Consider the following 23,516-nt stretch of genomic DNA (forward strand, 5'->3'; position numbering starts at 1 on the left):
GTGGCAGGAAGCGGAAGCGGCCTGGGGCCCGCCCTGGCCCGGCCCCGCCCCGCGCCGTCCGCTCCCGCGGTGTTAGGACTGACGTGTCTCTCGGCGGAGGTGTTGCGTGCCGGAGCAGGTTCGGCCGCGGGCAGCGTCGCCTCTCTCGAGCCAAGCGGAGCTGAAGCGGCACCCGGAGCCCGAGCAGCCGCCGCCATGGCGAGTGAGTCCCCTAGGGCAGCCCCGGCGCCGCCGGGACGGGCCAGAGTCCCCTTCCCCTGCCCGGTCCGGGCGGGCGCCCCCCGCCAGGCCTGCCCGGGGCCCCGCAGAGCGAGGCCCGCGCCCGGCTCTCCTCGTCCTGGGCGGAGGCTCCCCGGTGGCGCGGATCGGCGTCCCCAAGCCCTAACTCTTCTTTTGTCTCTCCCATCAAGTCAAGTTTCTGGAAGTCATCAAGCCCTTCTGTGTCATTCTGCCGGAAATTCAGAAGCCGGAGAGGAAGGTGAGTTCCCCGGTCGCCGTCAGACGAGGCTGCGTGAGGCTGTCTGGGCGCTCCAAGCGCACGGCGCGACTGAACGCGGCTTCGGCGCGCGAATGGGAGCTCGTTTCTCTGCCCTGGAGAGTGCTCGTGCGTGCTGTGCTGCTCCTGAGCTTGGCGAAGGGCACCTGCCTGTGTGGGAGAGTCCCCGAAGTCGTCGTGCTTTATTTGGGGCCCCTTGTCGATGTTTCTCCGTGAACAGAGCCTCAGGCTTGCCCTGTCCCCAGCGCGTCCTGGCCGTGAGTGAATAAGGCGTCAGAAGCCTCAGTGAGGATCCTCGGGTCCGGTTACCCTTCCTGCTTCGCGTCCAACAGGAGCAGGTCGTGGGTCGGATTTCTCTAGGAGATGCTCTTCGTATCCAGCTGCTAGTAGGAGCTAAGAGCAGTCACTTTATTCTGTACAGATGAGTTTGTATCTTTTATGTAGGCTGTCGCGCTCCTGAGAATAAAGGCATGTTGTGAACCCTGCTTTTTACAGCAGGCCCATTAAAACATGGATAGAAATGTAGAGCTCTATTGAATCTTTATCAGAATTTCCGCTGCTCCACAGCTACAGGCCAAGATAGTATTGCCAACGCAAGTAAAGCTTTTAAACGACGAAGAAAAGTTTCATTGGATTCTTACCTTAAAGAGAATGAATACTAATATATTTTTGTCTTTACATTATTTTGGAGTATTGTTCATGCATTCACATATGTGTTTGTGTACTTAACATCAATATAGACGCTTGGGTTCTTGAAGTCTACTTTTTTTTTTTTTAACTTAAAATCGTTTTGTGTAAATGTCCGGTGTAAGTGCTGCCTTTGATGGGCTAAGATGCAAAGCTCTCCCCCCACCCCCACCCCCAGCATAGTAGAAAGGGCAGGGCTCTGGAGGGAGGCAAGCCGGGAACCCACGCTTTACACAGCCTCTTAATAGCTGTGTGACCTTGGCCTTATGAGTAGATGGTAGATGGAGCAGAAGAAATGTGTGCAAGGTATAGCAATGGCTCCAGAGGGATTAACGCTGCAAGATGTGATGTCCGATGGTGGTTTTGAAAGAAGAATAGAAGTTTTCTTGAGAGGACAAGGAGTTCTAGGCATAAGGAATATATAGTGTGCAAAGGCAAAGAAGACCAGCAGGTGGGAGGGTGTTAGCCATAGTTCAGTATTGCTAGAATATAACGGGTAGGTGGGGCGACATAGAAGGTGGACAGATTAGGAAATTGCTTTGGAAGTAGGGTAGAGGGTTAGAGTGGTTTAGAGGCTTCTGCAGTAGAGGGTGGACTAGGAGAGGGGAGTAGATTTAGGGGCCAGTAAGAGGTTGAGTAGACAAGACTCAGAGAAACAATTTTTGATGTTTCACTGTTGAGTTTGGCTGTATCCAGGGGAGGACACTTGGTTATTAAAAAGTGAGGAGTCTTGTAAAAATTGTCTACTCGTTTTTCTCGTGAAGAATCATTTCAGTACCAGCTGGTTATATTATTGGTTAGCCTGAAGTGGTGTTGCCTTCCCTTGGGCTACTTCTAGTTTCTTCATGTGGTGAGGTGACAGGTGGGAAGGGGGAGCCTTCTCAAGAGGAAGAAGAGCTCTGTGAATTCATGCCAACTTCATGTGGAGTATCTGAACATTGACTTCCCCCCTCTTCGTGGGGTCATGGGCTTGTGGCCTGCCTAGAGGGGTAGACATAAAGGCTGGCAGCTTCTACTCCGACCAGAGATCCAGGACTCTAATTTGGTGCTCACTTAGATTTCTCTTCCCTTCAAATTAAAAAGTATTTTTTAAGAACACAACTTTGTTCACTTAGCACTGTTGCTCGCGAGGTATTTCCACATCAAAATCCTCAGTCTGCACAATAATTACTGTGTGTTTTAAGCCCTTTCAAGCCGTTATCGCAGTGTGAGTGGCAAGTACTAGTGAAAACACTCAGTTTTAGAAGCAGAAGACTCGGAAGAGTTCCCACTCGACTTCTTAATACCTGAGGAGCCTTGGCTGGGAGTGAGGGATCTAAACTTTTCTAATGATACTTCTGAGTCATCTGTAAAATGATCCCGAATTGTCACCTGTCCTACTTACATAGTGAGATCTGAAAAGAAGTGAAGTTAAACACCTGCTACTAGTTAGTTAGTGAGGAGGTTAACCGTGCAACTCTCCCTGCCCTCCCCCTAATATTGTTTATTACATTGTTTTACCCTTAATTCATAGAAAGTATGCTGTTAAACAATCACAGATTCCAAATTAGTTGATTCCAGAATAACAAGGTTTTGTCAATTACAAAACCCGTGAAAATAAGAAATGATTGCTCATATGTTGTAAGGGCTTGTCTGGTTTAGGAATCCCTTTCTGTTGCAACATTCTCTGATCTTGGGTCTGATCGTAAACTGTTAATACTGATGGTTAAGAGCACATGCTTTGCACTCAGACTCACTTCAGCTGTGGGATTTGGGACAGATTACTTCACCTTTCTAAGACTCAGTTTTCTCATTGTAAAATAAAGATAGGGGCCGGCCTGGTGGCGCAAGCAGTGAAGTGTGTGCGCTCTGCTGCGGCAGCCCGGGGTTCGCCGGTTCGGACCCCGGGCCCGCACTGCTTGGCAAGCCATGCTGTGGCGGCGCCCCATATAAAGTGGAGGAAGATGGGCACAGATGTTAGCCCAGGGCCAGTCTTCCTCAGCAAAAAGAGGAGGATTGGCAGATGTTAGCACAGGGCTGATCTCCTCACAAAAAAATAAAATAAAGATAATAGTGCTGTATAGTGTGAAGATTAAATAAGGCCTTTGCATATGTGCCTTGTATGTAGAAAGGATGCAATATGTGTACTTTGGTACGTAGTTTGAAGTGTTCAAGACTGACCTCTCTGGTGAACAGAGACAGGGGTCTGATCTGAGTCCATTTCTGTTAATTTGCTTATGAAAATGACTTGTCACCTTAATTGACTCTCTTCTACTGTAGATTCAATTTAAGGAGAAAGTGCTGTGGACCGCTATCACCCTCTTTATCTTCTTAGTGTGCTGCCAGGTAAGCACAGGTTTCATGTTCCAGTGTCAGGGTGGGGGGAAGAGAGTGGGCTGGCATCAAGTACACTGACTCCTTTTCCCTCTGCTTGTTTCCAGATCCCCCTGTTTGGTATCATGTCTTCAGATTCAGCTGACCCTTTCTATTGGATAAGAGTGATTCTAGCCTCTAACAGAGGTAGGACTCTGGCTCTCTGTGCCTCTCTGTACAATGTGGGCTTTACTGGCTTCCTTAGTTAAATTACAGGCTTTAGGTTTATGTGGAGTTGAGTGTTTGGCAAGGATGTTAGTGTGCGTGCTGAATAGCCTTAGTAAATGCCAAATTCAGTGCTGAGGCATATCGTCCTATTCAGAATTGCATTTGAATGCTGTACAAAACCTGTAATAGTAAGATAAGTCTACGTCGTAGAGAATTCAAAAAACATGGAAAAACTAGAATGTTTTTTAAACAACTGAAATGATGACATTTCTATGTGTCTTGTTGTTGATAACATTCTTTAGAATATGTAGTTTGTTTCTCAGCTGCATCTTTTTCCTATCTATAGGTTATATATATGTGTCAAAAAATATGTCACAGTGTTTTGTATACTCTAACCAGTTTCCTGTGTGGGGGAGGATTTTGAATGTTTATGTTGTTGCTGCTTTTGACTAACTCATTTTAAAAATATAGTTGAAATTAAGTTCCAAATCAGTTGGAAGTACAGCTCATTTGAGCATAATGGAAGTAGAGGTTTATTCACAGCTAGATACAATTGTACAGGTCTTTCCAGACTCTGGAAATTATTTGAATGTTATCTTCTTTTATTAACTGATGAAGAGAGGAACCTTTCTTATCTCTGTAAAACCAGAATAAATCTTTTTATGGTGAATTTAAATGCAGTGATCTGTTTAAACACCGTGTGACTTCCTAAACAGAATATGATGTTGCCTGGCAGACTGGATAGAATGAATGTAATGATATTCTAATCGTTGATATTTTGGAGTTATTCTCTGAATTAAATGCTGCTAGCAGTCTGAAACACATTGGATTTGTATAAGGGATACACAAAGTTTGCTCATTCATTTTCTTAATAATGTGTTGCTTTTCATTGGCCGTGTTTTGCCTCCCCATTTCCTCAAGGCACATTGATGGAGCTGGGTATCTCTCCCATTGTCACCTCTGGCCTCATCATGCAGCTCTTGGCTGGTGCCAAAATAATTGAAGTTGGTGACACCCCAAAAGACCGAGCTCTCTTCAACGGAGCCCAAAAGCGTAAGTGAGATTTTAAGTAATATTCAGATGTCTGTAGTTGAGAATTTGAATTTGCTGTATAGTTTGGGGCATCAAAACGTTTTTTCTTTGTCTGGTATAACTTCATTGGCCTGCCAGCCCTGCAGGTGCTCTGTGGCCTGTGTTAGCACAGGAAGACCTCTGGGAGAGCAGAGTGCAAGGCACCGGGAGAGGCTGGGCAGGGCCAGGGGAGAGGGTGTCGAGGCCCCTGTGGCTGTGTGATGGAGTGGAAAGGGCAGGGCCTGGAGGTCTTCCTTTCCACCGGCCATAACGTCCTTACCACTTAGCAGGAGATACTGGGTACTTCCAAGCTGTTCTAAGAATTCAGTTGAATAATGTATGTAAAATATCAGTCAATGCCTGGCACCGAGTAGTTATTTCTTTTTCTTTCTTCTGGGATTTTAAAAGGATTCATCTTAGGGGAAAGGCGACCCTCTCAACCCAGCTCTACTATTTACTGGCTCTGTGACCGGACAAAGTTAGGTGACAGCTCTTAGTCTCAGTTTCTTCATCTGTAAAAATGGGGATAACAATGGTGTTTGCATCCTGGCAAATAGCATGCCACTAGTAACAATGACCAGTCATCAGAATTACCCATGTTCAGCCTCTGACTGTGAACTGAAATATACAAATTAGGAAATGATATTTACAGTTTCTTAGGCAGCCATATTTTCTTCCACACCAGCATGTTTTACAGATCTTCTTGTTAGTAGGCTAAATAACTGAGCGAGAAAGACTAACCTAATTTTAACTTGTCAGTTTCGGATGCAAATCAGGATTTTAAAATATATACATGCATTATTTTTCAAAAGCACAAATCAGGTGTTTTCTCTTTAATCTTGACAATTTTTTCTGCCTTAAGAATTCAGAGTTATTGAGCAGTTTGTAAAAGTCACATAGAGACTATATTTGATGGGCACTTTGGAGTAAAATTTTATTTTACATGACAAACTAACCAGAAAAGCTGAAATTGAAGCCCAAACCTGTACTTAAGAGATCCATCTAGCATTGTGGAACCAATAAAAATGTGTCGATTCCATTGTGCCTAACAATGAAGTATAATGATCTAAGAAACGAAGACAGTCTACAAAAAAGAAAGCTTCTGATAGGCCAAAAGAGCTTTCTGGGGAGGAAATGGAACTAGTGACCAAATTGATGGCGTTGTGAGGTGTTTCCTTAAAAAATACATTAAAGGGGCCGGCCTGGTGGCACGGTGGTGAAGTTCGAGCACTCCACTTCGGCGGCCCGGGGTTCGCAGGTTCAGATCCCGGGCGCATTGCTTATCAGGCCATGCTGTCACAGCCCCCCATATAAAGTAGAGGAAGATGAGCACAGGTATTAGCCTAGGGCCAATCTTCCTCAGCAAAATGAGGACAATTGGCAACAGATGTTAGCTCAGGGCTACTCTTCCTCACACACACAAAAAAAATACATTAAATACAAACTGGGAAGGGATCACTCTATCCCGGAGTTGATATTCCGTGCTCTGGACTCAGACCTGGGTGAGGAGCCAGTAGAGGTGGCCCAGGTGTATAGTTCCACTCAGGAGCCATCCAGGACCCACATGACCTTACCTGAGTTTGGGTGCTACAGGTTGGTGACATTGCCAAATTGTATGCCTCAGCATGTTGTCTTAGTAGCTTCTCCTACCTGATTTACCTTTCATAAGAACCAGATTTGTCGTGTTTCAGCTCTTTTCCTCCTCCTGTCACTGAAAGCAAAGTGAATTTAGGAGAAGGTGAAATGAAGAGCTCACGCGCTTCTGTTAAAAGGCATCTGAGTTACCATGTGCTTTGCCGACGTGATGTCGAGCGTTTCTGGGACCGAGCTTCTCGGGGGTAGTATCCGTATTCTTCATCTTCCTTGTTCCTGGTGCCTGGCGCACAGTAGGTGTTCAGTAACTGTTTCCTCTCCGACCGTGAAAGGTCACGCTGCGAGAGCACGGTTTCTTTTGATTTCTAGTGTTTGGCATGATCATTACCATTGGCCAATCTATCGTGTATGTGATGACGGGAATGTACGGGGACCCTTCTGAAATGGGTGCTGGAATCTGCCTGTTAATCACCATTCAGGTAATTGCTATGCTCAAATCCCCTCTTCAGAGTAGCCCATCACACTCACTCATACTTCCCAAATAACAAATTGGAACCACACATAAAAGAAACTCTGAGAAGAAGCCAAAGCCCCTGTGTTTGCCTTTCTGAGTTCACCAGAGGAAGGCTCTGCCATCCCATGTCTGCTCAGCCTTCGGCATTTATATCAGAGAAGCCAGTTACTGAGGAAAGAGCAAACCACGCCCAGGGGAGCAGGAATGCACTCTATTTGGGTTTCTTTACTTTTATTTTTTCATTTTTACAGCTCTTTGTTGCTGGCTTAATTGTCCTACTTTTGGATGAACTTCTGCAAAAAGGGTATGGCCTGGGCTCTGGTATCTCCCTCTTCATTGCCACGAACATCTGCGAGACCATTGTGTGGAAGGCATTCAGCCCCACTACTGTCAACACTGGCCGAGGTAAGGGCCTTGGGCTTCCCTGGGGACATGGGCAAAGCAGAAGACAAAACTTCCCCCATCTTAAGGAAAAATCGACTCAATTTTAGGTACATCTCTTCTGATCTTTCTGTGTGTGTCTACAAATTTTTTTTAGACATAGATAGGCTTATGCTCATAATGATACATAACTTGCATTTTTCCTGTAAGAATAATTCATGGACGTTTGCCATGCCAGAATACATAATCCGGCCTCATTTTTCTTAGCACAGCATCCCATTGCAGGGATGAAGCAGCGTTTCTGTTAACCCTTCTTCTGCTGGCCACTTAGGCCATTTCCGGTTTCTGTTGTGATTACAACAGTGAAACAGTGAAGGTCCTTATACGTTCATCTTCACATATTTTGGCAGTTGCTCTCAGTGAATAAGTTTCTAAAAGTGAAATCACTGAACCAACGCGCTTGGTCATGCAAGGGGCAACTTTGTGAAAGAGGCCTGAACTTGGAGTTCAGCACCTGGGTTCAAATCCTGGCTGTCCCCGTAGGTGGTGCATAAGTGGCTTCGGGCAAATTCCTCTACCTCTGAGCCTGGGTTGCCAGGATTAAATGAAAAATAACATGAAATTACATGATGCCTGGCTCATGGTTGATGCACATCAAATGTTAGTATTCTGTGTTATACCCACGATGAGTGCCAAGGAAATCTTGTTACAGAGGACGTTTTTAATAAAAATTTCTAAACATACAGGGAAGTAGGGCTTATTAGGAAAGGGAATTGGCATTTTCCATCTAAATATGTTATTGACTCAGAAGAATCCTGTGAAAAATATTCATGCACATTTGAGTATTTTTTTTAATTGAATGCTGGAAACAGAGTCCCTGGCCTCCGGAGACCACATAATCTCATTACTGAGACTGAAAATAGTTCCCAGAAAAATGAAAGCCACATGTGCCCAACAAGTTATGAAGAAAAGAGTATAGCTTGAGGTAGGAAACCTCAGGGGAGCCTCAGAGAAGAGTAGGCAAGATCAGATTTGATTCTTCCCTGGGCACTTCCTGGAATTTTAGGAAGTCCAAGGCAGATTGGGAGAGCAGGAGGCAGAAGGCAGGGTTTTTAGGGACGGGCCTGAAAAGGCAGGAGGATGCAGGGGTAGGAGTGCAGGTGTGTGACGAGACCATCACCCTGTCTGGCCTGGGGGACGTCCTGAGTTATAAGGAAGTGATACTGGAGTGGAGGCCAAGGGAGCACGGTCAGTACAGGCCTGGCAGCACTGGCCAGGAAGCCACCTTCCATTCAGAAGCAGGCCAGTGAGGTGATGGGAACTGGAGTTTGGAAGGAAGAACTCACCCTGGGCTGGAGGGGAGGACAGGCAGAGAAAGCAGCTGGTAACTGTTCAGTCACCCAGCTTTGACAAGCCAGCCTGTTAGAAGGAAAGCACTGCGTGAGGGCATTAGGAGAAAAGAATGTAAGACACGGGACAAAGGGGGCTCTTTCAAGAGTGATGGAAAATTGAGAAGCAAAGGTGGATTTGTTTCTTGCTTTAAAGTAGAAGTGTCACGATGTGAACTGGCAGTGTTTGGGACCTGGCTGGAGAGAAGGTGCAGCCGGGAAGGGTGCTTCTGCAGCCACCTGTGTGTGGGTGGTGAGTGAGTGACACTGAGAGCACCACGCTTGCTGTGGAGTGAAGGGGAAGGGAGAACAGTGGGGTCACAAGGACTGGACCCTGGAGAAGGGCAGAGGTCACAGCTGAGAAGGCAGCACGGCATCTGCATCTGGAACTCTGCTGTGGTTTACCTTGGCGACTTGGAAAGGCATGGTTGACTGAGCTCCTCTCAGGTCTGGGGGATTAACCATTGCTGCTTCCCTGGGCAAGTGGGAACGGTCCAAAACGGGATTAGCAGTGACAAAACAGCTTTTGCCCCTGAAGTAACCCTAGCACTTGGAAACCCTGTCTTGTTCCGAGATTCGGCAGGTAGTGAATTTCGAGAGAGAACTATGTTAAAAATTAGGAGAACCAGAGCCTAACCCTGGCATTGCCCTGATTCAGTAATTTTTATCAGGTGCCTGCTGAGGGCCCAGCGCTGTTCTAGGCACTGGGAGTACAGAGTGAGTGAGGCATGTGTTATATGGGTGTCAGATGTTACCGCAGGTACCAAGGAGAAAACTGAGGCAGAGGAAGAAGATGGGAGTCCTGAGAGGGTTGTCGCAGGTTAGTCTGCGTAACAAGGAAGGCCTTACCCTGTTGGAGCAAAGTCCTGGAAAGGGGAGGGAGCCCTGTGACTGTCTGGGGGAAGAATGTTCCATTTGGGGGAACTAGCAGGTACAAAGGCCCTGAGGTGGGAATGTACCTCGTGTGTTCAAGGTCAGCGTGTGTGGCTGGAGCAGAGTGAACAAGGAGAGGGTAGTCGGAGCTGAGAGGTAATGGGGCAGTGTTGAGAGTGGGCAGAGTGTGAACAAGTTCCTTCTTGCTTCCTGGGCGACCTGGGCATCATCCTCTGTGAAATAAGAGCGTGTCCTGGCTCCAGCCTTAAGATCCCTGAATTCTGTACATTTGGGGAGACAGGCCAATGCTGTCACACGACCAAAAGGAGGGCAGGATGGGACCTGAGGAAAGAGCATCACGGGCTGAGTGAGGAAGCGCAGTTAGGACAGAGCGCTTCTTTCACGGAAGCCACATCCCGCAGGCTTCAGAAGAGATGCATGGGGCTGCCAGTCTCTGAATGGTCCAGGAAGAGCCGGAGGCAGAAGCAGCCTGGTGGAGGTTCCACCATCACGTGTTAGGAACTTGAGGAAGGTGCTGTTGCAGGGCAGTACCAGGCGCACCTCGCGGTGCTGATGCCGGTGCCCCACCTGCCCGCGGAGACCACGCCTCTGGACGTAGTGCTGGCTTCCTGCGTGAGTGCCAGACTTGCGTTGTGGGGTAGTCCCGTGGTCCTGGACCAGCAAAGGTCCCACAGTAGGGCAAGACTCTTGTTTCTCACTTTAGCTGTTTTGGGGTGTTTTTTTTTTTTTTAAGTAAATTTCTTGAAAATTTATAAGATGTCTAGGCCTTACTAATGCCCTCTGCTTCCCAGTTTCCTCTCACTTGTCCTGCTGCTGCCTGATCTTCAGGTCTAGTACCCATTCTTGCTCTTTTCCTTCAGTCCCTCAGTGAGCCCGCTCTGCTTCCGGGCTGTGTTCTCCTGGCTCTGTCACTAGGCCTGCCTCCTCCAGCACCTTCCTGTGGTGGGGCATGAGCTCCAACTTGGATTAGCCACGTGTTGCCCTTTCAGTCTGACCAGTCAGTGTACGGAGCAGAGCACCCGCCCCACCTCATCGGGCAGCCTGCATTTCAGAGCTGGTGATGCTCAGACTGATCATCATTCCACACGTCTGGTGGCCATTGACTCTCATACGCCAAAGAAATGAGATCAGTTAATTCAAAAAGGTAGAGTAGTCCACTTCTGCAGGTTGAAATCGCTACAGAAGAAATAGAAATAAGAGATAAGAACACTACATTGTAGCCCTTGGTTATAGGAGTAGGCGCTGTGAATCATATACTCATTCTATTTTCCTCTCTAATTTGGCCACTAAGAAGCTGTGTTTCTTTACCATGTGTCCCTTCCTTTGCCAACAGGAATGGAATTTGAAGGTGCCATCATTGCACTGTTCCATCTACTGGCCACACGCACTGACAAGGTCCGAGCCCTTCGAGAGGCATTCTACCGCCAGAATCTCCCCAACCTCATGAATCTGATCGCCACCATCTTTGTCTTTGCAGTGGTCATCTATTTCCAGGTGCGTCCAGATCTGACCCCTGGGAGTTTTGATGGTCTGCATTTAAATTTCAGAATGCTTGGATGTGTACGTCCCCCCCTCCCCACCCTGGGGTGCTGTGTCTATCATTGTATCATATTGAAATGAGGAGGTGGCATTTAAAGGAGCAAATTCCATGTGAGCTGGACGAGTGTGTTCCATTGGGTCATGGCGACTTGCCTGAACTCAACAAAATTAAAGTCGATCTAACATCTCTGAAATCATGTTCCTTTGAGTTGGGCCTATCAGCAAATAAAGAAGATATATTTTTAAGTTATTAGTTCATGAGAAGTGAAAGGGAATCCACCTCTAAAACCTCATCACTGTCTTATCCAAAGTTTGTAGGGCGTTGTAGGCATATCCTCATCCTGGAAAAGCCCCTTCCTCCTGAGACCTCCTGCTTTTCCGATTATTAGTTATGTAACTTACTTCTCAATAAGAGACCTGAACAGCCAGTTGCTTTTCCGTAGTTGGATGAATTTTTGTGTTTTTTGATTGGCTACTTGTATTCTAACAGTTATTGAAGAGAAGAGAGCAGTTGAGAAGGCAGTTTAATGCTTTATTTATACCAGCCAAATGCTTTTTCTGAGGACCATACAGGTCTGTTCCTTCAGCTGGGACTTTCAGTCAGGTGCCTGATTAATAACAAGCCAACTCTTTAGGAACTAGGCAAGTATTTGCAATCAGATCGTTAAGATTTTATTATAAGTCTTTTATATTCTGAGCCCTGTTCTAGGCACTGGGAGTTTGTGAAAAATAATATAAAAGAAACCCCTTCTATTCTCCAAGGATTTCAGAGGGAGAGGTTGTATTCATAGGAAAGCTTAGCTTTCCTGGTTATGATTAAAAATGCCCTACAGGGCTGTTCTGGGGTGTGAGGCAGATGCCTGTCTTGGGGCCACTCTGAGAGCGTGGGAGAGATCACCACTAGAAATCCACTGGAAGGACTGGGATGCATCCCTCAGGCTTTGCTGTGTATTCCACATGGATGTGGACGTAACGCGGTGGGCTTGGTTTCTTGACAAAGATGGGATCATTCCACTGTGCTGTGTTGGTGCATTTTTAAGCCAGTCTTTCTGGGAACCTTCCATTCGTGTGCCCCCGAGTGCAATGATGGGTAACAAGGGGCGTGGGAGCCCTGGAACCGATGCTCAGGGCAGCTCGCTCCACTGGCCTGGCCATCCCCGGCCAGAATGAGGCGGTGAAGGCATTTTGTTCTGTTTGGCTTCTCAGGGCTTCCGAGTGGACCTGCCCATCAAGTCTGCCCGTTACCGAGGCCAGTACAACACCTACCCTATCAAGCTCTTCTACACCTCCAACATCCCCATCATCCTGCAGTCCGCCCTGGTGTCCAACTTGTACGTCATTTCTCAGATGTTGTCAGCCCGCTTCAGTGGCAACCTGCTGGTCAGCCTGCTGGGCACCTGGTCTGTAAGTACGGCTGCTTTAAGAAGTCAGTTGAGTGCTGTGGCCAGTTGCAGTGGTATGCATCCGTGTTCTTGCTGTGACCAAATATTTCACCCAAAGATAATTTCTGATTGTGTCTTCTACAGATTCAGCACATTAAATTTTCTTTTTGGTAAGAGAACTGCACTGTGGGCACTTGAGCAAAATTGTATTCTTTTTCCTCTGCTCAGAACTATTTTTGTCCGGATGCTAAGGCATGCTGAAAGAGCACTCACTGACTGCCTGTGTATGTTTCCCAGGATACGTCTTCCGGGGGTCCAGCACGTGCTTATCCAGTTGGTGGCCTTTGCTATTACCTGTCCCCTCCAGAATCTTTTGGCTCCGTGTTAGAAGACCCTGTCCATGCCGTTGTCTACATAGTGTTCATGCTGGGCTCATGCGCATTCTTCTCCAAAACGTGGATTGAGGTCTCAGGCTCTTCTGCCAAAGATGTAAGTATAAGTTACAATTTCTAGAGGTAATTAAATCAGGAAACAATAGTTCTCATCTGGTACTGGTATAAGGGGTCTCAACTCGTCACCTCTTGCTAAGAAAGTGGTCAGTGAACACACAGAGACACCTCATCCTCATCAGGGGGTGGTTCCAAAGTATTAATGGCCAAAGACGGAGCCCAGCAGTAAATGAGTGCTCTGTCTGGGAAGCTGGAGCCCCCATGGACAGTTAGACATTGTCATGTGACTTCTTTGCAGCAGTTTTAGAGTTGTTTGTGTGAGTACTGTCGGGGAGTGAAAGAGGACAGTCTGTGAGTGGTTAGTACCACCGTGAGTGCCTGCCTCCCTCAGCTTCACACTTAACATTTCACCTTGTCTCCTCGGTGCGTGTCGTGCAGGTTGCAAAGCAGCTGAAGGAGCAGCAGATGGTGATGAGGGGCCACCGAGAGACGTCCATGGTCCATGAACTCAATCGGTGAGTGCTGGCCCTGGGTCCCAGTGGGTTTCTTATATGCGTGGTTTTCTTACACATCAAGCATCTGAGAGGGCTTAGGGATTTCTGGTTCATTAACTCTTATACTTGAGTTACAAAAAAGGTTCCTCTGTCTTTACATATTTATGAGCTTGCTAAATGCTGGACGCTGAAGCCCCTCTCCTCAAAGAGATAGCCACCAGAGAGGGAGACAGAAGCATGTGGCCAGACGGTCACAAGGTGGTGTGGTAGGGTACTGACTGAGCGAGACGGCCACCGGGCACACCACTCCAGGAGGAGGGTCAGGCTTCTTCAAAGGGCTGGCGGCCTGGGAGCTCAGAGCAGCCCAGGGATGGTGTCTGAGCACAGATGAGGGCCGAAGAATGGATGAGGCTAGAGAGGCCAGCAGAGGCAGGGCAGGGAAGGGGCAGAGCCCCTGGTCCCTTTAGGAAGGTCAGCACTGGAGACAGACCCTTCCAGAGAGGCAGGGAGGAGGCCGAATGCCGCGAGGCTGCTGTGAGAGGTTGGGTGGGGGGCCCAAGTGTGGCAGTAACTTGGGGACGCTGAGGAGAGGCTGGCTGTAGCACTTGGTGACCAGCTGGCTGTAGGGGTGGGGGTGAGGAGAAAAGCGTAGGATGACCCTTAGGATGCTTACACGGCACTTTTCAGTCTGCACCTCGTGTTCACTTATGAGGGAGTTGCCTCTTGGGCAGCAGGGGTGGCTATAGTAAATATTTCCGGTTTTTTCAGTCTCTGTCACAACTACTCATTTCTTCCACTGTCACTCGAAAGCAGCCACAGACAGTACATAAACGAATGAATGTGGCTGTGTTCCTGTAAGACTCTATTTACAAAATCAGGTGGCAGGCCAGGTTTGTCCCGTGGGCTGCAGCGTGCTCACCTCACCTAAAGGAGGCAACCACAAGAAAAGTCACTATTAAAAACTTCAGATCGTTTTCTGATCCCCAGCAGGAGCAGTAGGCAATTTTGTTCATTCTCTTCGTTAGAATTCTCTGAAGCCTCTAGGTTTACAGTGCTGTTCTTTAGAAATATAATGCCGGTCACATATGAAATTTTAAATTTTAGCCACATTAAAAAAAGTAAAAAGATACACTAAAACTAATAAAATGTTAAATGTTACTTATAATAAAAAGCAAAATAAAAAGAAACTGGTGAAATAAACTTTAATATTTTATTTAACCCATTATATCCAGAATGTCATTTCAACTTGTAATTAAGAAAAATCATGAGAGATTTTATGTTCTTATCTTCAAAATCTCACATGACATCTTCAGCATCTTGATTTGGATAGTCACATTTCACTAGCCACGTGTGGCTCATGTGGCCACTTAGCAGACAGCACAGCCCTAGTCTAGACCATCAAAGTGTGTGAGCAGGGGAAGTTTTAGGGAGCTAGTGGAGTGGCCTCTCGAGGAGTCAGGTCCCTGAGTCAGAGGGAAGCACGTTGGCCTGCCCAGCCCCTTCCTGTGGCCTGGGGCTGGCTGGAGGGATCTGCGTGGTAGCACATAGCTGACCCATTTCCCACTCTCCAGGTACATCCCCACTGCTGCAGCCTTTGGTGGGCTCTGCATCGGGGCCCTCTCTGTGCTGGCTGACTTCCTGGGCGCCATCGGGTCTGGAACCGGGATCCTGCTCGCAGTCACGATCATCTACCAGTACTTTGAGATCTTTGTAAAGGAGCAAAGTGAAGTTGGCAGCATGGGGGCCCTTCTGTTCTGAGCCATGTCTCCCCTGGACCAGGGAGGGGAGGCGTGCTCCGGATTGCTGAGGCAGGGAAACAACAAAACCTCACTGTGGGAGCTTCGTCACAGCGAGTGCTGCTATGGCATATGGACTTTGTTTAATAATGTTTTTTGAATTTCATATTCTTTCATTCCACTTTGTAAAGTCCTAGAAATTTTCCAATTTGAAATTTTGTTTTTCATTCTGGCATTGGCAGAATGAACTGTAGAAGTGAGGTTTCATTCAGCTGACTGCCAGAGGTGGGGATGGTAAATGACTGTCCCCAAGCGTCCACATAACTTTTGTTTTAACCTTTGCACCTTCTCAGTGCCATCGGCAGCTGCAGTGGTGTTAGCTGTTCCCCCACGCAGGGAATGTCTTGTTGGAGAGAAGCACAAACACGGTGAATGGTCTGTGTTTCGTTGTGGCAGTGGGGTGTGAGGCTGGGAGCAGACCATGTGTTTTCTGGTGGATGTGGGCAACTCACTGGCCTGTCCCTTCCCAGTCAGAATATCTGGCTTAAAACTGTTGCTCTGGAAGACACAATTGTTTCTTCTTTTAAAATTAGTTTTTTAGGACAGAGCTTATTCCAAAAGAGAAGGATGAATTCCCAGAAGACATTCTTGGGCCATCTGTTAATTTTTCTGCATGTGCCCATTGGCTCTTCTTATTGATTGTTCTAGTTGGGCTCTGAGGCTGAAAAGAGCAGTCAGCCTGGCTCTGCTGTCTCTGTCTTTAGTCAGCTGTGTCTTATGATCGAGTGAGGCCAGGATGCACCAGCTGTGCAGACTTGCACTTGGCTGAGCTGGGCAGACATGTGGAGGACACCTGAGGCGACATCTGTCTGCCCAGTTCTTCAGTCGGTCGTCGCCGGACCTGCCTCCCCATGGTTCATTCCCTCCTCCTCTCGCCCTAGTGAGGGAGGCATGTGGCCAGCACTCAGAGGTGGAAAGACAGCGATTGGTGTGCACAAGCCACTGCTACCTTCTAGGCTGAAAACTCCCCACTTGTATTTTTAGAACTTTTTTATTGTGCTTAGGACCAAATGCAAGTCAAGTCAATGACAGGATGCTGCCGATCTCCTTCGATTTTTGCCAGAACCGCCCAGCAGAGAGGAGAGCGCAGGCCTGAGAGCCCGGGGAAGTCAGGGTCAGAGGTGGTTGTTTTGGTAAGTTGTTCCAGGGTTTGATGTAAAAAGACTCAGCATTACATCTAAAATAAGTTCTGTTCACAATAACAGGTGACCTAGATTGTAGGAATTAGAACCTTTTCGGCCTTTAGGGAGGCCCCTGTCAGGGGACAGACAGGGCTTGGCAGCAGGGACAGCAGAGCCGGGTGCCGCAAGCCTGGGTGTTCTCCCTGAAGGGTGCACCAGTTCTAACAAGGGAGCCCCAGGGTCGAGCACAGCCCTCTGGAGACAGACGCCCCACCAGCACCAGGCACACAGTGGCCTTCGAAGCACAGAGCCATGGTCACAGTTCAGTAGAGGTGGCAAACCTGGCACTTGTCTTGAGTCAGAAGGGGCCCCAAGAGACCTCACTGGCATTGGTAACCAGGAAACAGACTGAGCGAGGGACAAGAAGCAACTTGCCTAAAGCCACCTGGCAAATCAGCAACAGAACCAGGATGGGCCCAGCAGGTCTGCTGACTCCTGGTCTGCGGCTTACCACCGTATCACACGTGGCCTTGTCAGACCCAGTCCTGAGCAGAGAACTGACGCCTCCCCCACAGCACGAGGTCTGCTTGGGCCCACCACGAAACACTGCGGCCCCTGGAGGCAGGGCAGCCATCCCCAGGCTCGCGGGCTGTGGGCTGGAGGGCGCCGGGCTGCGTGCATGGAGCCCCAGCCAGAGCTGTGCCTGCAGCCTGTAACCGTTCAGCGGGGCCCTGCGGGGCTCGGGCTCTGGTTAATGATCACAGTGGGTGGAGGCTGACCTCAGCCTCCAGGGGACTGTCACTGTGGACGCCAAAATGGCATAACTGAGTTAAGGTGATTGACAAATAAAGCAGATTTTTTACAAGCCATTTGGTCATGCTCTCTTGGTTTTCAATTCCCCTTTATTGCCAAGAAGGCCAGTGAGAGAAGAGCTCGGGTGCTCTTCAGGTATGTACAAGCTTGGCTGGGTCCTTGTTTTGCACAGGGTGCCCCAGGTCTCCCCTAGATGAAAGTCCTCTCAGAAAGGCATTTTCCCTCTCAGAAAACCAGAAAACTTCCTTCTGGTGGTAGTGTCAATTGCATGCTCAGGTTTTTGCTTAAGTGAAACGCAGATGACTGAGCAGAAGCCCTCGTGCTGGGCCAGTGTGCGGGCGGCTCCAAGGCCCTCCTAGGAACATGGGAGTGAATGACGTCTGTCCTGTGAGTGCTGCCCCCGCAGAAGGCATAGTGCCCTCGTGGCAGGAGCCCGTGACCCCACACCTCCCAGCCCTTCAAATCCAGCCAAGAGGCACCATTGCTTTTGGTCGTGCCAACAGGCATCACATCTGGTCACTGATCTGATCAGCCAGATCTGTAGCTAAGCCAGGAGGGTCTCCACTCAGCCCTGGACCTCAACAGCATGTGGACGGGAGTGGCAGGCATGATGGCCGCTCTGCTAGAATGTGGCATGCAGAAAATCCTGATGGTTTCCACTCGGAGCCAAACAGCAGACTGTGTTTTCAGGATGAAGTGAGAAAAACTTCCTGCTTACCCAGATTTCGAAGCTGACACAATTGTCCCTGAGAAGGCCTCACTCCAAGCCCTCTGCCCCCATCCCCAGCCTGGTGCTTCTTCAGGACCCCCAAGTGACAGATGAGCAGTACGTTTCTCCTTAGCTGGGCTCCAGCCTGTTTCCATGTAGAGCCTTAGACCTTGTCTTGGAAAAGTCCTGATTTCTAGGTGGCATCAGGCCAGGGCAGGATGTCCCTCTGGGGCCACTTGAAAGACAGGTGTTGGGGCCTGGCCCTGCAGAAGCAGCACGCAGCATTGTGCTCTGAGACTGCGCTGGGACACAGATGTGCACCCAGTCTGCCCTGTGCTGCCTGCAGGCCTGTCGGCCACAGGGGCGGGCTCAGAGACCCCAGACAGGAGCCAGGCCAGCAGGCACAGCGAAATGCTGGGCCAGCAGGGTGCCCTGTTCTGACCTCCAGAAACTCAAGGCAGAAAAGCTCTTGCCCCCAGAGAAGCACTGTGCCCTCTCGTGCTGCCTGGGCCTGTGGCCACCAGCCTCACTGGGGAGCAGAGCCAAAGGGCCTACATTCAAGCAGCCACGTGTGTGGCTCGGGGTGCCAGGCTCTGCCTTGGCTCACTGTGATGCCGGGCCAGCCCTCCGCCCCTCTGCACCTCACTTCCCACCTGTGCACCAGGAAGTGTAGAGCAGGGCCTCCTGCTTGTCATCTGGCGATGCTTGCTCTTTTCCTGTGCGGTGGGCACCCTGCTGGCCGCTTCCTACACGTGATCTCACCCCTCACCCTCACCTGCTGGAGGCCCAGGAAGAAATAGCTTGTCTCTTTTTGACTGGTGCAGAAACTGAGGCCCAGGGAAATAGAGTGGCCAGAAGTCATGCTGCCACTTAGCCGCAGAGCCAGACGCAAAGCCTGAGGTGCACATCCAACTCGGAGCTCCTGCTTGGCTGCTGGGCCTGCTTGCAGGGACCTCTGCTAGAGGCCCAGTCAGGGCGAGGAATGAGGGCCCAGGGAAACGCGCCCCACTCCAGCAGCCTCTCCATGCTGCCCTTGGCTGGCTTCCTGCAGGGAACCTGTCCTTGGCTCAGGGCAGCCCCTGCTCAGCTGGCAGCCCTGCTCCAGTCCAACTACTTCCCTCCTCCTGCTGACACCCCCGCCCCATGGCCCTGCCCGCCTGCTCCTGCTGAAAGCTTTTCCTGGGCCCAAGTCGCTGCCAGGCTGGGAGGAAGTCCCCAGGACGCTCACGTGCAGTGGGGAAGACGGGTGCGCCTCCCATCTCTGCCCTGGGGGGTCAGCCCGTGGCCCAGGGAAAAGCATGGCTTCCTGACACGAGGGCCAGGGGGTGGGCATGTGACACAGTCTGAGAGTCAGCAGAAGACCCAGTGTGAACTTCAATGTCCACCAGTGCCTAGTTCTGGAAAGTCCCAGGGGTGCCCCTTAGGGCCAGTGCCCACCTCACTCCCCTGCCCCAAACACTCTGGGACTCCCCCTCACCCTACCCCAGCGCCTTTGGCCGGCACATCTCCACGTCACCCCCGCCCCCAACACGCCTCACTGAGCCCCTGTGGGGTAAGTGGGTCAGGAGCTCCTCCATCCTCTGAAAGCCCACGTCCCCGTAACAGGGTTTCTGCCATGTCCACCAAGCCTCTGGGCCTTCCCCAGATTCCCTCTGCCTGTCTGCCTTCAAACGCCGTTCATCCTGCAAAGACCAGCTCAGTAAGGCTAGAAACATCTAAATGCCCATTAGAAGGGAGCTGGATAAATTACAGCACCTCCCTCTCGTGGAAAAGAAGGAGGAAGACGTTCTTTAAACACTGAGTTAGAAGATTCTCCAAGATGTGCTGGTGAGGGGGAAAAGGCGAGAAGAATAGTGTATGCTACTATCTGTGTTTAAAAGAGTGAGGGGGATAAAAAATAGATCGTGTATCAGGAAAAGATCTAGCAATTTCTCACAAAACGGGACGTATACCTTCCCTACACCCAGCCATTGCACTCCTGGGTACTTACCTAAGAGAAATAAAGACATATTTACAAGTTCTACACAAAGACTTGTACAAGAATGCTCATCGAGGCCTATTCATAATAGCTGAAAGGTGGGAACAGCCCACATGCCATCAGCAGGTGCACGGATGAGTAAATGGTGGGATGCCCATGCAGTGGCGTCACACCCAGCAATCACAAAGAACAAACTACTGATACACACCCCAGCATGCATGAGTCTCAGGAGCAGGAGTCTCAGTATTCGAAGTGGATTGAAAGAAACCCGTCACAAAAGAGTAAAGACACACGGTATGCTTCCATTTTGTGACGTTCCAGAGCAGGCAAAGCTGATCTATGGTGAGAAAAACCAGAACGGTGTTGCCTCTAGTGTGTTGGAGATTGGCTGGGAAGAGGCGCAAGGGAAATTTCTGGGGTGACAGTAACATCCTTGATAGGAGTTTGGGTCTCATTTGTCAAGAAGCAGGAATGGTCCATGCAGGATGAGTGCCGCTCACTATGTATACATGTCACCTTAAACAAACATGAACAGACAGTGAACCCTCGAGAATTGTGTGTATGCTAACGTATGTAGGGATGAAGCATACTGATGTCTCAACATGTATGGAAATGTGTAAAAGAAGTCTGGCTAGAAATGAACTGACAGATGGAGAGAGGACACCAGCACCCAGGTGCTAGGTGTATGGGTGTTCACTGCACAATTCCTGCAACTTTTTTCCCTTTTTTTCTATTGAGGAATAATTGACATAAAACATTACATTAGTTTCAGATGTACAACATAATGATTCAATACTTGTATATATTCTGAAATGATCACACGAGTCTAATTAACAGCCATGACCATACATTGTTACAAAAAGTTTTTTCCTTGTGATGAAAATTTTTAAGATCCAATCTCTTAGCAACTTTCAAATGTACAATACAACATGGTATTATTAATTATAGTCATCATGCTGCACGTTACATGCCCAGGACTTATTTTATAACTGGAAGTTGGTACCTTTTGATCACCTTCCCCCATTTCACCCACCCTGCCCCCGCCTCTGGCCACCACCAATCTGTTCTCTGTACCTGTGAGCTCGGTTTTGTGTCTGCGAGTTTTTTGGTTTGGGTGTTTTTTTTTTTGTTTTTTTAGATGCCACATATAAGTGAGATCATTCGGTATTTGTCTTTCTCTGTCTGACATTTCACTTAGCATGATGCTAAATGAAATTAGACAGCATAAGTCATGGACACTGAGGAAAAAAGCCATGCCTTCGCCTGTTCTCTCCTTCCCGCTCCAGAGCTTGTGCGGCCCTGCAACTTCTGTTATGTTTGAAATTGTTCATAACACATGCTGGACGCATTCTGTGCCTGCGTACTGGCTTGCAGACGCAAGGACGTCTCCAGTATACCAGTGGAAGGCGGGTTGCTTGTGGACAATGGAACAGGGTGGCTGAGGGCAGGGGGAGAGGGAGATTCTTCACTATACAGCCCTTTGTACTTTTTACCTTTTGAGCCATGTTCAAAATTATCCATTCAAATGTAAATATATATATATATATATTTTTTTTTTTTTAATTAAAAGCCCAGCTCAGCCGGCCCAGTGGCGCAAGCAGTTAAGTGTGCACACTCTGCTGGGGCAGCACGTGGTACGCCGGTTGGGATCCCGGGGGCGCACAGACGCACTGCTTGGCAAGCCATGCTGTGGCGGCGTCCCATGTAAAGTGGAGGAAGATGGGCACGGATGTTAGCCCAGGGCCAGTCTTCCTCAGCAAAAAAAGAGGAGGATTGGCAGATGTTAGCTGAGGGCTGATCTTCCTCACAAAAAAAAAAAAAAAAAAAAAGCTCAGCTCAATAAGCTTTCCCTGACTGCTCTTTTCCCACATGCACGTTTGGACACACACTCCTTCCTCCCTGCCCACCCCGGCTTCAGCCTCCATTGCGGGCAAGCGCCATGGGCAGCAGCTGGTGGATCCCGGATCTCGGCCCTTCGGCCAGGCGTGGCCACGCCCCCGAGGCAGGGCGGTGGGAGCGCGCGGGGCGTGGGGCGCGGCGGGCGCTGTGCGCGTCTGGCCGCGCGGGAGCGCTGTGGTCTTGCAATCGGCCCGCGGCCGTCGGAATGCTGCGGAGAACCCCGGGAAGGGGCAGGAGGAGGGACTGGCAGAGCTCCCGCTGCTGCTCGCCCAAGACCCCGCCGCCCACCGGATAGGCCCAACCTGCGCAACTGGGCTCCTCACCTTTCCCCTCGCCTCGCCCGCGCTCCCCTCGGCCCTTCTGGCTACCCGCCAGCCCTTCCCATCTGCCAGGCCCCCGCCCTGGCTGTCCGGTGCCTGGGGCGGGCGGTCTCCCCCTCCGCTCCCGTCACCCCCTCTGGGAAGCCCTCCCGGCCCCTCCCATAGCACCCGGCTCACGGTTCCTTCCAGTCCGTTGTCGGTGGTTGGGTTGGCGGCTGTCTCCGAGGCTGACCCCTCCCTCTCTCCCGAGCCCCTCGTCGGTCCCAGGCGGCCTGGCTCTTTTCCGAGACGCCTAGGGGGCGGTCACCTCGGTGGGCGTTGTGGGCTTTGGCGCTGGCAGGCCAGGCTGGCTCTTCTCCGCAGGCACCTCGTGTGACGTGAGCCGGGCCGCGTGGGCTGCGAGCTGAAGGCTGCGGGTGTCGCGCAGGGAGCGCGGCGATGTGTGCCCCTCCAGACGGGCCAAGCCGGCGGGACACCATTTACGGGCCTTGCAGGCTGGGAGAGGAATTTAGGATATGTCCTCATGTGCCGTCGGAACCTATGAGAGGGTTTTGAGCAGGGGCCTGACTAGGTGAGATCTGGGGTTTCCCAATATGGCTGGGACAGTGGGAAGGGGGCCTGCGTGGTGGGGAGGTCACATTAGCTGTCCCCCCACTCCCGGCCCGCACTGTGTTATGTCAGCCTGAATCCCGCAGGCCTAGGTGTTACTGTGGCACGTGGACCCGAGCACACCTTGGTGACACCTCTGTGCACGCTGTACGTGTACATGCCCCAGCGGTCGAGCCTGTGTCCCACACACACGTGTCCTGGGTACCGCCAGCCCCTGTGCACACGTGCTGCGAGTCTGTGCCCCAGACCTGCACCCCGCCACCTCCTCGGTGTCCCCTGTGCCCCGCGCGTGGGTCCAGGGAGTGCGGTGTGCTGTGCGCCGGGACGCACCCCGCCATGCCCGCAGCAGGTGGTACGGTGGGCTTAAGGGTACCCAGCCCGCACCTCCGCCGGCCAGCACGCACCGCGCCAGTCCGACCCTGTAGCGTGCCTCCAGTGCGGGGTCCGCGCCCGCGCCCCGCGCCCTCCCGGCGGCTGCCCGCGTCCCCATTAATCACGCGGCGCTGACGGCGCCGATCTGCGCGGGCGGCGTAACGGCGGTGAGGGAGCGGGCAATCGGCGGGCGCCCATCGGCCCATCTTATCGCGCCGGCCCAGCCGCCGCCCGCCGCGCGCCGCCCATTGATCGCGCCGGGCCGGGGCCGGGGGTCAGCGCGGGCCGGGCCCGTCTGACAGCCGCATCCATCGCCGCCCGGACGCGCGCTGGTGGCAGCACGGGCGGCACGGCCCGGCCATTAATCACCGCGCCTGCCGCCGAGTGACGGAGAGGGGCGACAGGGCCAGGCGGGCCGACAGCCAGCCCCCGCGGCCGACCCACCCCTTCCCCACCACCGGCCCCACTGCGCGGCGCACTCTGCGCCCTGA

The 23,516-nt window shown here is 50.6% G+C and overlaps 1 protein-coding gene across 1 annotated transcript; it reads left to right on the top strand.

The window, feature by feature from the left end:
- Window positions 1-80: 80 nt before the first annotated feature.
- On the top strand, window positions 81-16,229 carry SEC61A1 (SEC61 translocon subunit alpha 1). Its single transcript, XM_058566907.1, has 12 exons — window positions 81-202; window positions 411-478; window positions 3,443-3,508; window positions 3,604-3,682; window positions 4,625-4,756; window positions 6,737-6,846; window positions 7,133-7,286; window positions 10,878-11,038; window positions 12,290-12,487; window positions 12,763-12,954; window positions 13,353-13,429; window positions 14,980-16,229. The coding sequence occupies exons 1-12, from the start codon at window positions 196-198 to the stop codon at window positions 15,164-15,166; spliced, it is 1,431 nt and encodes a 476-aa protein (XP_058422890.1). The 5' UTR covers window positions 81-195; the 3' UTR covers window positions 15,167-16,229.
- The last annotated feature ends 7,287 nt before the right edge of the window (window positions 16,230-23,516 follow it).

The sequence above is a fragment of the Diceros bicornis genome, chromosome 2 (genome assembly GCF_020826845.1).
Source record: "Diceros bicornis minor isolate mBicDic1 chromosome 2, mDicBic1.mat.cur, whole genome shotgun sequence".
Classification (NCBI taxonomy): Eukaryota; Metazoa; Chordata; class Mammalia; order Perissodactyla; family Rhinocerotidae; genus Diceros; species Diceros bicornis.

What these genes read in the sequence shown, in the direction of transcription:
- SEC61A1 (XM_058566907.1), top strand. An exon ending in TTCAGAAGCCGGAGAGGAAG is followed by an intron (nt 479 to 3,442) that starts GTGAGTTCCCCG and finishes CTTCTACTGTAG; the next exon opens with ATTCAATTTAAGGAGAAAGT. An exon ending in GCCTGCTGGGCACCTGGTCT is followed by an intron (nt 12,488 to 12,762) that starts GTAAGTACGGCT and finishes TATGTTTCCCAG; the next exon opens with GATACGTCTTCCGGGGGTCC.